Source organism: Cotesia typhae, unplaced genomic scaffold (assembly GCF_013202065.1).
Source record: "Cotesia typhae breed Kobodo isofemale line unplaced genomic scaffold, CoteBio_Ctyphae contig_26, whole genome shotgun sequence".
NCBI classification, from domain to species: domain Eukaryota; kingdom Metazoa; phylum Arthropoda; class Insecta; order Hymenoptera; family Braconidae; genus Cotesia; species Cotesia typhae.
This window is the reverse complement of record NW_027423732.1, coordinates 2,023,852-2,037,282: the sequence shown is the minus strand read 5'-3', so window position 1 is coordinate 2,037,282 and position 13,431 is coordinate 2,023,852. Positions and strand designations below refer to the sequence as shown.

Here is a 13,431-nt window from a genome sequence, read left to right as displayed (position 1 = left end):
GATGTAATCACTTCGTCTAGTTTGTGATAAATAAAATAAATACCTACACTAATTGAAGGTAATCAGATTTTCTTAAAGGTGTAGTAAGTGGAGGGGGTTAAATAGCTGCAAGACATTGGTCGCAAAAATATAGACGCGTCAAAAGTACAAAGTCAGAAATGCGAAGTAAAAGTATGAAGGGAGAGGGAAAAATCGGAGCTGCCGAGTGTAGAAGCGGATGCCTAATAGGCCGGCTAGAATAGAAGAGAAAGAGACAGCGCTCGAAGCTTTTGTAGTCCAGTCAAGGTCTTTAACGACCGATATTTCAAGTTTCAAGTCGGTAAACCAGAGTATACCACTGCGGCAGTCCAGTCAAGGCTTACGTCGCTAGAGATTTCATCAAGTCGACAAGCCTGAACATGCGACGAACTATTCATTGCAATCATTCTATGTAATTCTGACAGTTTCATTTTATAGCATTGTTCATCTTCTCCAATTCCAATTTATTTTCGTCCTAACCCAAATCGGAGGATTAAAAAAATCGAACGGGCATGTACCGTTGCAAAAACATTCATTTATCAAAATATTTAACCATACATTAGAACAAATTCTTCGGTAACAACAAAATTTTTTGCGCGTTATTTATCTATGAATATATTCATTGTTTATTTATAGCCCAAGTAATTAGCTATTCATACTTAAGGATAGATATATTGGACCACACCGATTAAAGCTTACATGACAAAGATACTAAATGGTTGATCGACTTTTTTTGGTTATGCTGAGTAACAGTTTCATTTAAAAAATATTATTTGTAGAAGTTCATCCAAACAATGTTATTAGCCTTTTATCAACCAAAAAATTGAAAAAAATTCATAAATTTCTTTATTTTAAAGAATCAAAAATAATATGGCTGCAAATTTCACAAGGCGAGAGGGGTTGAATAGCTGCATGACATTGTTCCTAAAACTATAAAAACACCAAAACTTTAGTGTCAAGAGTACAAAGTAAGAAAATAGAGGAAAAGAGAAAAATCGGAGCTCGCGGACTAAGAAGACAGAGGTTAAGAGTGGGGTATCGACGCGGAAGTCTAATTAGCCGGATAGAACAGAAGAGAAAGGGAGGTAGCTCGAAGCTAAGTTGTAGTCCAGTTAAGGCCGTCAATGAGCGATATTTCAATTTCAAGTTTCAAGTCGACAAGCTAGAGTATACCACTGCAGCAGTTCAGTTAAAGTTTACGTCGCTAGAGGTTCCATCAAGTTGACAGTCAAGAGTATACGACTACGGCAGAGTCCACTGAAGACGTGCGTCGCTAGAGATTTCATCAAGTCGACAAGCCTGAGTATACGACGAACTACTATTTACCATCGTTCTATGTAGTTCTAACTGTTATAGTTTATAGCATTATTAATCTTCTCTTATTGGCACTATGCAAGATCAATAGTAATTATGAACTATCGTAATTTACATAAATTATACATTGTAAATTTATCGTCATTTTATATAAATTTATAATAATTTAATTATAGTTAATTTTTTTCTTCTAAAAAAGAATCATCAAAGATAAAATTGGTTTTGATTAAGAGTTTTTTTAACTTAAGGGGTTATATTCACTTGTAAGTTTGAAAAAATGTGTTTTTTTGTTAATTTTTTCTGGAGAGGCTTTTTATTGAATATATAGATAAAATATATGAACATTTAACGAATTTAACGTATTCTAAGAATTCATATTTTATTAATAAAAATATTGGGTTCCGTCGTTCCGGTAGAAGATCTCCTGAAGGTCCTATACAAAAAGGTGTCTGGCGGTGAGGAAGATATCTCTGATCCAAATTATTTGAAATAAAAAAAACCAAAAGGATTACTTTTAGGATAAATAAATACAGGTAATGATCGAAGAAATAGTCAAAATTTTGATTTTAGACAAAATGGCGGCTTCCCAACAAAAAAAATCTTTTTTTGCATGAAAATTTACACTTTAAAGTGACTTAAAAAATCGAAATTTTTATCAGAAACTTTATTCCTTCGATCATTTCGATCATTACCTGACAAAAATATCTAAAAGAAGATCCTGTGAAAATTTCAAGTCAATCGGTCAAGCCGTTTCGGAGAAATATTTCTCACCGACTTTGAAAACATCGTTTCGAGTAAAACGCATTTAAAGTTTTGGCTATTATTTAAAGTTACGGTTCCGCCTACTTTCAAACGTTCGGAGACGTCTTTACAAATACGCTCATTACTCCGAAACTATTTACCGGATTACTTTGAAATTTACAAACAATATTCTCGAATATATATTCATTCAAAACATGCAAAAAAAAATTTCGATTTTTTCAAAATTACAAGTGGATACAACCCCTTAAAGGCTCGATTAAATTATTGCTTACTTCTACAAGCTTTTCATTGTTTAATTACGTTTTTTTTTTTTTATATAATTACGTAATTATTTTCAATGTAGCAAATATCAGATCATTAATTGATTTATTTCTTATATAAATTATAAGAATAAATATAAATCAAATTTATTTCTGCTCCAACTCAAATACTAGGATTTTAAAAAATCAAACGTGTACCGTTGCGAAAACATTTATTTAACAAAATATTTAACGATACATTTTCTATGACAACTATACATACATGCACTTTACATATTCATCTCATCTCAATTCATAAAAAAAATAAACAAAGAATCGTACATATTTTATAGAAGAAATGATTATCATCCATAATTGGAATAATGATCAAAAATCGTAATTTAAGTACTTGATATGGCTATATGATTATACTCCCATTTTTATACATTAAAAAATAATAATTATAGAAGTGTATTAACATATTTAATCGATAATTTTATAAAAATATGTACATTGCATTAAATTAAACATGAAGCTAATGTATTTTAGAGTAATTTAATTTATTCACAATACATGAAAGATATATTAGTTGTTAATCAACATTTAAGTAGTTGCATGGGGAACTTATAATCAGTGTCAATGAATTTTAGGGATTATAAACATGCTCTATCCAAAAATTTCCTGATTTTTTCAAAAGCCGCAGTTGCTTAGTGACATAGTAGAAAATTTAGTTTCAGTTTTTGTTTAAATTCGTATCGATAAAAATTTAGATAATTTTGTAAAATATTATTTCAAAACTATATTAATTTTTATATAAATTTATATATAAACAAAAATGATAAAAAATATTCCATAAACATACTTCTTAAAAATGAGTTTAAAATTATGTTTCTTACTAGTCGATAAGCGGCTATTTAGAGTTATTTTCAAAATTTTCAAAATCAAACTTGAGTGAATAAAAAAATTATATTTTTTAGTTATTTGGTTTGATAACAAATGATAAAAATCTTAGACATTATTTTGATATTAAGAGACAATTTATATGAAGAAAAAAAAATTTTTAAACTATTCAAAATTTCAAATTGTTTTTCTCAGCAAAGAAATTACACCAGATGACTTATCACAATAAAACATAGGAGTATAAATTTAAATATTAAAAAGCAAGCCTAAAGTCGTATAATCATTTACATAAATTTTTCACAGCGAAACCTAGTATTTTATTAACCGTGGCTACTTGAATAACCTAGCCTTAAATAACCGGCTGATGCCAAACAATTTTTCCACTGAGACACCCAGAGACCAACAAACAATGTTTCGGGGAGAACTTTGTACTAAGAACAATGTCTGTATGACTAAGAGTAGTAGCTAATTCACACAATTTCCTCGGCTTATCAGGTTCCGGAACACAGGATGACAGTTCCTGACATTCCTCGGAGAACCCGAGCAATCTAACGCCATAACCAAACGGCGAACAAATCAACCGTCCGTCTGCTGAAAAACACAGTTCTTTGATGTATCCTAACCCAAGATTGGGTTCTTGAATGTAATTTATTAGCCGAGGAACATTCTGATGGATCTTGTGGTTCCGAGGAATCGCATACGCAGCCTGGGTTCCAGATAGCGTAGAGTTGTTCCCAGAACTTCTTTCACCGACAATAAAAACAGTGTGAGGACGATCATCTCTCATCTGGCGTCGTCTCATCATGAAATTTCGTTGATAATCAGATTGGTTAAGGTTATTGATGATCTGTTCCCGTTCCCGTTCTCGCCTTGTTCTGTTCTCCCGAACTGCGACCAGCGCTTCCCAGACATCAGTGGAACTGACATGCAGTTCCATATTAGCAGCTGAGAAGTTTCCATTGTTATAAACATGGTGGTGATTCCGGCGATCTTGTGGTTGAGGTTGCGGCAAGTTCCCTGGAACTCTAGGATCATTGTTCGCGTTCAGATTGTTCAAGTTTGATCTTATTGCAACAACTTCAAAGTTACTAGGAATTCGGTTGTCTGGACGCAGCTCTGATAGCCTAGAATTTAGATTGTCTATCACGAATGAGTACCTTATTGATGATTGATCATCGTTTGCTCGAACATCAGAGCTTTGTTCTGTGGAACCACTGGAACCGCTAGTGTTCAAATTGTAGAGACCGCTCAACCCAGCACTGGACGATTCCTTGTCCTGCTTTTCATCATCAGCGACAACTTGGTAGTCTTGAATGTCATGAACACAGGTGAACTCGGATTTCTCTTCATTTCCGACATTTCGTGACAACACGCACCAGCCTTGAGGGTGAACTTGAAGACTTGAGATGAATTCAGCGTCGTTTCCTTGCGGAAAATCTGTTATGAACTCAACGCGGTTATGGACGCGTGATGGCGAGAAAAGATGAGTGAAACTGGCAGCTGCCGGTAACGTCGTTTGAGACAGTTGCATCAGCCGGTAAACGTTTGGCTTGAAACCGTTGAGATCTTGGGCTAGTGTGCTTAAACGTAAGTTGTGAATTATTATTAAGTAGCCTGAAGTGGTGCTGACTAGAATTTTTTTTGCGTCAGGTGTCAACCGGGTTCGCATCAATCCGTTTGTATGGAACACTTGAGTAAACAGAAGACTGTTCTCTGTGGCACTGTTTATATCCCAGGAGAAAATGCTGCCGTCGAAACCGCTGGTGAGCAGAAGCTGATCTTGCGGACTGTATTCTATGCTTTTCACCCATTTTGTGTGGCCTGATAGGGAACGGATTTTGTGCTTGAGGTTACGCGCGTCCCAAAGAGCCACGGAGTTGTCGTCGGAACAGGTTGCGAACATTCGGTGGTCGAGGAACCGAACGCAGTTCACGCAGTCGTTATGAGCGTTGTCTAAAGCTTTTATTAGGCGGCGGCCCAGCGGGTCGAACATCAGGATACTTTTTTTTTCACAAGCTGCCACCAGGAGGGAACTGCAATAAAAAAAAGGAAACAAAGTATGAGTTTATTTAAAGAATATAAAATTCTGTCGTGCTAAGCACAAAAGTGCTACCTAACATTTTTATAAATGAGTTTTAAGAATTAGATTGTAAAATTTGAAGATTTTTACTTTATAACTAAGCCAAATAGTAAATGTTTAATTAAAAATTCCTCCATAAATAGGATTCTTTTTTCAAAAGAATAATTTTTTAAACATTTTTTTTCATCATTTAACAAGCAAAATGTTGAAAGTGTTGAAACTAGTATTTTCCATGGTATTTATAAGTAAATACTATTCTACAATTGCGATAGAAAATAAATAGAGACAATTTTAGTTAAAAAAAATCATTTGAAGTTTGTAAGACGAGAGTAGAGCACTACTTCATCCGCTTTGCTTATGAAGCGTACAATAAAATAAAAATTTTTTTTTATTTATTTTTAATGTCGAATTTAAAAGCATGTAAATTACAATTAAACTCAAACTTGAACAAGTTTAAATAAAATTTAACAATTCAAATTGCGCGCGCTCTAAGATTTAAAAAATTCTGAGTGCAATTTTTTAAAAATATTTTTTATTTATGAATTTTAATAATTTGAAAAATCGAAAATTATTAAATGTCTGTTAATTTTAGTATTTTATAAAAAAATTTTTTAATTAGTGCACGGATAGATTTTTTAAATTTTCTACATGTGCAATTTTTTTGTGATAATTTTTTTGATAAAAAAAAATATAACATTAAATATTAAGTTAGTAGTTACTTAACCATTTCTTAATTTTTTTTAACAAATAGATTTTTCCAAAAAATTATTTTAAAAAATTTCATTTTTTATTTATTAAAATTTTTACATGTCTATTTTTTTTTTTTTCTACTATTTTTCCCAGAATTTATTTGTTAAAAAAATTTTTAAAATGATCAAATATCTGTCTGCTAAATTAATTTTCATAAAAATTTATTTTTTTAATTTCCACTTCATTTGTTTTCAAATTTATTTTTAAGAAATATCTAATTATATTAACTTTATTTTAATCATCAATTTTATATTATAGAATTACTATTTTGTAAAAATTGAAGGTGCTGTTTCTAGATTTAGTTTAAGAAATATCAACTTATTTTCATACTATTCAAAATTAAGGGTTTAAGGCGAGTAGGAAACAATTGGGTTTTTTTTGTTTAGAATTATTCTAAATTGTTTAAACTTTCATATTTTTATAAATTTTGTAGTTGTTAAATTAGTAACAACTTAGTTTTAAGGTGAAAATTTTCATGATACTAAAATTAGCAGACACTGAACCATTTTTGGATTTTATTTGACGAAGAAATTAGAAAATTATTTTTAAAAAATTGCATTAATAATTTTTTTCACAACTTCTAACTATTGAATTTTTTTATTAATTTTTCTTCCTCTAATTTTAAAAAATTATCAAATGTTTCCCAACTTCAGTGTCATAAACTTGTCAAAATATCAACAATAATAATAATAATATGATCTTCAAACATGCGTGTCAAAAATAAATTATTAAATAATTAATAGTTAAACTATTTCTATAGAAAATTAATATGTACGCTTCAGCCCCAAACTAGAAGAGGTGGAAAGTCATACAAATTTTAATCAAAAAAATGATTCCAATAAAATTTCAATTTCAATTCTCGACCTTGGACAATTTTTGATACATACCTGAAAAAAAAAAAAAAAAAATATAAATGTAATATTTGATGCAAAAAATAAAAAATACATGTGTTATCGTTATTGTACTGAAGTTGTCTGAAAAAGTTCTTATAAAAATCAATAGCAATAATAAAAATGCTTTTAAAAAATTCCACTGATAATTTTTTTTTAATTTTTGTATGTAGAATTTTTAAAAAATTTTTTTCATAATAATTTAATTGCTATAAAATTGTAAAAAAATTTTTAATGCCTGTCAACTTCAGTATCATGTTATTATCTAAGATCTTTACCCATCAGGAGAAAATTCAAGGTTGAAAACACCACCGTGTATTGCATTGTTTAAATTATTTCCGTGGTCCCATGATGTAACTGGTTGAATCGAGGAGTACAATGTTTTGTAAAAACGATCGCCGTAACCTAATGGTGAATTTAATCCTATTTCGCGTTGACGTAACCACCATAAGCTGCTACCCGGTGAATCAAGTTTTTTTATTTTTGGCATTTTACTGTAATTAGTGATGACTTTTTATTTCAACTAATTTATTATTTTTTTTATAAAAAAAAAAACACGACACTACAATTGATTATTAATAAATGACATTTATGTAATTTTAAAATAATTTTCTTATCAATTGTACAAAATTTTATTATTAAACTACACTATATAACTTCATTTTTGTCAGATATTATATATATACAACTATGTGTATATATATATTTGTCATCGTAAGGTTAGGACATTATTACTCAGACAGTTGTTAGTTGTTGTTTGAGTTGTTTGTTCAATTAGTAATAAATTAATTTTTAGCTTTATTTTGATTTTTACTTACGTGGTCAGGTTTTTTATTTCTTCCGCTAGATGTCAGAGTTTTATCTTTACTTCTCAACAGTAGGTATATTATCAATAATTACTTGACTACATCTTAAACATCTTTTATTGAATTTTTTATGAAAAATTTATAATTATAAAAATTTAATTTAATTATTTAAAATTTATAGACGATTATTACATTTAATAACGCACAAGAAGAAAATAAATCGTAATTTTTTTTTGCACGGAAAAATTTTTTATGTTGGCGTAGAAATTTTTTCCATGTCAAAATAAGCAGAGTTCTTTCGTTAACATAGGATAAAATATATTCTTATTAAATGTTAAATTCCTATTTTAGCACCAAAAATTTTCCTGCTACAATGGGAAAAACTGCTATGTCACATAGCAAAAATTTACATGTGACAAAAATCTACAAACTAGCAATTTAACACAGAAAAAATTTGCATAGAAATTTTTCTTAATTTGAAAATTAAAATATATCTTTGTCAAAATAGGAAACTTTCTACGTCAACCTATATAACCCCTTAACTGTTTTAATTTTTTGTAAATAATTTTTTTCAAAAAAAAATATTAAAATTTTCTGATGGCTAATTTAATTTTAATTTTTTTTTATTTATAATTAAATTATTTAAAAAAATGACACTGAAGTTAGCAGACGTCTGAAAATTTTTGTTTTTGTTTTTTTTTTTTTTTTTTTTTTTTTTAATTAATTAAATTACAACTAAAAAGATATATCTAAAAAATTACACATAATTTTTTTTTTTAATTATTGAATTGAAATTTTTTCAATAAAAAATTTCTAAAAATTTTGAAGTGTCGGCTAACTCCAATGACATTAAAGTTAGCAGTTACTTGATAATTTTTTAATTTTATTTAACAAATAAATCCCTTCTGAAAAACTATTTTAAAAAAATTGCATTTATAATTTTTTAAAATTTCTAAATGTCAATTTTTTTTTCTCATTTATTTTTGCCATAATTGATTTATTAAAAAATTCTAAAAATTAATAAAAAATATTTTCATAAAAAAAAATCTAAAAAATAAAAATTTATTTACTGACTAATTAATTTCCTATTGTTGGTAATAATTCCGTTGAAATCGTTGAAATTCATATCTATACGTATCCAACACACACATACGACTTAGCCATTAAATGTTGACATTTAAAAATGGCGGCGTCCACAGGAGAATCAGTGGATGACCGAAATAATTATAAAATATGTATAATTGGTGGTGGCATGGCTGGTCTATCAGCAGCAAATCACTTGTTAAAAAATAACTTCAATGATTTTGTTATTGTTGAAGCGCGGAATCGCATCGGTGGACGGATCTGTTCGACAAAAATAGGTAACCTAACTTAGTAACTCACTCATGTTTTTTAAAATAATTTTCTTAAGCATAATTTTGAATAATAATTATTAAAAAAGGTGAAAAAGAATTTTTAAAAAATATTTCTTCCCTGTTTAGGTGAAGACAATATCGAATTAGGCGCAAACTGGATCCACGGAGTGCTGGGCAACCCAATATTCGAGCTAGCAATGGCAAACGGCTTGATAAACATAATAAACTGTCCAAAGCCGCATAAAGTAGTAGCAGCGATGGAAGACGGAAAGCAATTACCGTTTCCGATTCTCCAGGAAATTTATGAAGCATATGTGTGTTTTTTACGACGCTGCGGTGAATATTTTTTAAGTGCTTACATGCCACCCGAAGGCATCAACAGTGTTGGCGAGCACATTAAATTAGAGTCTACGTTGTATTTGTCGTCGTTACCTGAAGATCAGCGTAAAACGCGACAGTTGTTGTTCGATTGTTTGTTGAAACGTGAGACTTGTATTACTGGCTGTGATAGTATGGATCAGGTTGATCTATTGGAGATGGGCAGCTACGCAGAATTGCAAGGAGGCAACATCAGTTTACCTGGTGGTTACAGCAGCATATTGGAACCTGTTACTAAACACATTCCTAAGGATAAAATTTTGTTGGGACATCCTGTTACTGAAATAAGGTTCATTTTTTTTTTTTTTTCATTTTTAAAATATTTCGTTACTAATCAGAAAAGATTAATTAAGGTAAAGTACCCACTAGTTGAACATTTTTAAAAATTTTTTTTTTTTCAAAAATAAACTAAACTTCACTAGTAGATAAATAAGGATTTTAACTATTAGATAAAAATTAATCTTATGCATAATCTAGTATTTTTTATTTAAAATTGATGGCGAAAGAATCTCCATAAATTATATTTAAAAAAAATTTATGTAATTAAGCAAAATTATTTGACATTAAATTTAGCTGTCGTGTCCAAATTTCGAAGAATTTGTTAGTGACTTCCTTTTTATCAGCAAATTGAGTTAATTGCATTATTAAAAACCTTACTGGATTTTATGTCATCTGATGATCATAAAATTACATGTGGTGAAGGAATACACGTTGAAATAATTGTAATTTTATTTTAATTTAAACTGAAAATTTTACGAGGATTGTTCCAGATTTTTTTAAAATTAGAAAGATATTTTTTTCTAATTAGAAAAATTTATAGAAAAATTTTTTTTCGTTAAAACGTCGTTAGGACTAACAAAGAAAAGTAAAACCTAATTAGAATTAGAATTAAAAAACTCCATATAATTTTATACAATTATATGTAACAAAAATTTGTATACTTTTATACAACTATCTATTAAATTACTTGTCAAAAATTCATATAATAATGTAAAAATTATATGTCACAAAAATCCATGAAATTATATGCAACTGTGTAATATTATAGGTGACTAACTTATATAATTTTATATAATTTTTATGGCTGAAATTTTTGCCGCAATTTTCAAATGAATGATTTAAACGTGTAACATTACGGCTAAAATATTGAATCTAAGTATATGAAAATTTTCCAAATGAAAGTTGGTCAAAATTTAATTTTATAAACTAAATGTTTCTTATGATTTATAATTTAACGTTAAAAATTATATAAAATTATTTGTGATAGAAATTTCATAAAATGATGTGGAACAAAAATTTACATCAATTTTTGCAACTACATGAAATTATATGCTGTGTAAAATTATATCTGACTAAAAGTTATATAATTTGAACTAATATATAAAATTACATTTGAGTAAAATACATAAAATTATATGATAAGGTAAAGTACCCAGTAGTTGAACAGGTTTCAAAGTAAAACGGATTTGATCCTACTTTTAATGTATAAAGATGTAATTATTAGTTAAAGTGAGTGATTTTCATGAAAATATAAACAATTTTGAATTTATTGAAGCGCAAAATAACGCAGATAATTTAATATTTATATTTTGACAACGTTTTTAAGATAGACTATGAAAGGAGTATTAATTGAACAATCAATTTTGGCAAACCGCAGTAGTTGAACATTCCGGGAGCAGTAATTGAACTGATAAAATATTTTCGGCAATAGGCACAGCAAAATTTTCAATGTTTTATTGAGATATCAAAAGAATTATAACATATTATTGATTAATATTAAAAATAATACTGTGAATATTTAATATGTTCATTAAAAAATGAGAAATATTTGTATTTAATTTTTAATTACATTTTTTCTGAAATGTTCTTCAACCAAGAAAAATTTCTTTACTCAAGAATTTATTCTCTTGACTCAAGAAAATCATTTTCTTTAAAATGGTATTCTTGGTTCAAGATTTTGGCTCTTGAGTCAAGTTAATTTTTTTATTTTTTTATCAGTGTATATTTTTTACAAAAAACTAAATAAATTTTACCATTTTACAGATGGCAATCCCCAGCAGGGGATGAATCACCGAAGAGTTCAATCCGTGTAACCTGTTCAAACGGAAAAATAATAACTGCTAATCAACTAATCTGTACATTACCACTAGGCGTATTAAAAAAGCACCCGACAATCTTCAACCCACCGCTGCCTCAGTACAAACAAGAAGCAATCGACAAACTAATGTTCGGTACCGTCGACAAAATTTTCCTCGAGTACGATCGCCCGTTTCTGAATCCTGGAGTGTCTGAAGTGCTTCTTCTGTGGGACGATACTGCGAGTGACTCAGAAGACAGTAAATACAAAGACATCAGCAAGACGTGGTACAGGAAAATCTACTCGTTCACAAAACTCTCAGAGACATTGTTGCTCGCGTGGATATCCGGTCGCGAGGCTGAGTACATGGAGTCGCTGACGACCAAGGAAATATCTGATGTGTGTACAATGATCCTCCGAAAATTCTTGAACGACCCGTTTGTTCCTCTTCCGAAAAATTGTTTAAGAACTAGCTGGTTTTCTCAGCCCTGGACTTGTGGGTCTTACACTGCCGTAGCGATTGGTTCCAGTCAGCTGGATATTGAAGCTCTTGCGGAACCCTTGGTCGCGGAGGATCCGGAAGATCCCGAGGCTGGCAGCAAGGAGATTATTATTGCCTTCGCCGGTGAACATACGCACTCTAGTTTTTATTCTACTGTTCACGGTGCGTATTTGACTGGTCGCACTGCTGCGGCTAGTCTTATTGAGTCGAAGAAATTTTGCAATGAGACTAGAGTCAGCAGTGAGCAAAGGTTGAGTCTTATTTGTGAGGACACTAGTGATCTTAGTTCGTGGATACAAGGCATTTCACTTAATTAATTTAGTTATCAATTTTTTTTTTTAATTCAAAGGAATCTTCTTGTTATTGTTGAAAAAGTTTTAGTCAGCCGAGTATTAATTAGGCTTTTTATAGAAATTAATTCATGTGTCTTGATAGTTTTTATTTTGTAAAATGCTGAAAAGTAACCGGGAAAAATTTTTTTATATAATTATATCATACAATGTATAATTATATGAAAAAAAATTCATATAATTTTATATCAACATAAATTATTTTATGTAATAGTATCTTTATTTCAGATAATTGTGTAATTTATCTGAAAAATTATAATTATAATTATACATACAAAAATATAATTATATATGCTTTTAAATTATTATATAAAAGTATCTGAAATTATTTTCACCATAAACATAACGGAGTATAATCTGAGATGATATCCAGTGTCATATTGTTCTTTCCGTGTAGGTGACTAAAATTCTTATAATTTTATGTAATTATATCCAGCTAAGTATATACATATATAATTATATGATACAGCGTTTAATTACATCATGTCAAAGTAAATTTATAATTTTATATACTATCATACATAATTGTTTATTATTATATATTGAATTTGATATAAGTTTGCATAATTATATAGAGCAATGTATAATTATATAAAATTGTAGGTCATACAAAATTATATAATTTTTCATATTTTAAAGACTTGCAGATAATTTTATATAGTTATATTCAACTAGATAGAAGTGTATATAACTATACGATACAACGTTTAATTATATCATTTCAAAATTGATTTATAATTTTATATAATATCATACATGATTGTTTATTATTATACATTGAATTTGATATAAGGATGCATAATTATACAGAACAATGTATAATTATATCATGTCAAAGCTGGTTTATAATTTTATATTATATATAAAATTGATTATTGTTTATTATATATTGAATTCGATATAAGTATGAATAATTATATGAAACAAAGTAAAATCATCGATAACTACATAAAATTATATGTCACACAAAGTTATATAATTTTACACATTTTAAAGACTCATATATAATT

The 13,431-nt window shown here is 28.8% G+C and overlaps 2 protein-coding genes across 2 annotated transcripts; one reads left to right on the top strand and one right to left on the bottom strand.

The window, feature by feature from the left end:
• Positions 1 to 2,549: 2,549 nt before the first annotated feature.
• Positions 2,550 to 7,704, bottom strand: LOC141525398 (DDB1- and CUL4-associated factor 10 homolog). Its single transcript, XM_074239886.1, has 2 exons — positions 7,232 to 7,704; positions 2,550 to 5,266 (listed from the first exon to the last, which is right to left on the bottom strand). The coding sequence occupies exons 1-2, from the start codon at positions 7,441 to 7,443 to the stop codon at positions 3,583 to 3,585; spliced, it is 1,896 nt and encodes a 631-aa protein (XP_074095987.1). The 5' UTR covers positions 7,444 to 7,704; the 3' UTR covers positions 2,550 to 3,582.
• Positions 7,705 to 8,933: 1,229 nt separating this feature from the next.
• On the top strand, positions 8,934 to 13,133 carry LOC141525287 (spermine oxidase). Its single transcript, XM_074239711.1, has 3 exons — positions 8,934 to 9,120; positions 9,241 to 9,781; positions 11,536 to 13,133. Exons 1-3 carry the CDS (start codon positions 8,943 to 8,945, stop codon positions 12,386 to 12,388), a joined length of 1,572 nt encoding a protein of 523 aa, XP_074095812.1. The 5' UTR covers positions 8,934 to 8,942; the 3' UTR covers positions 12,389 to 13,133.
• The last annotated feature ends 298 nt before the right edge of the window (positions 13,134 to 13,431 follow it).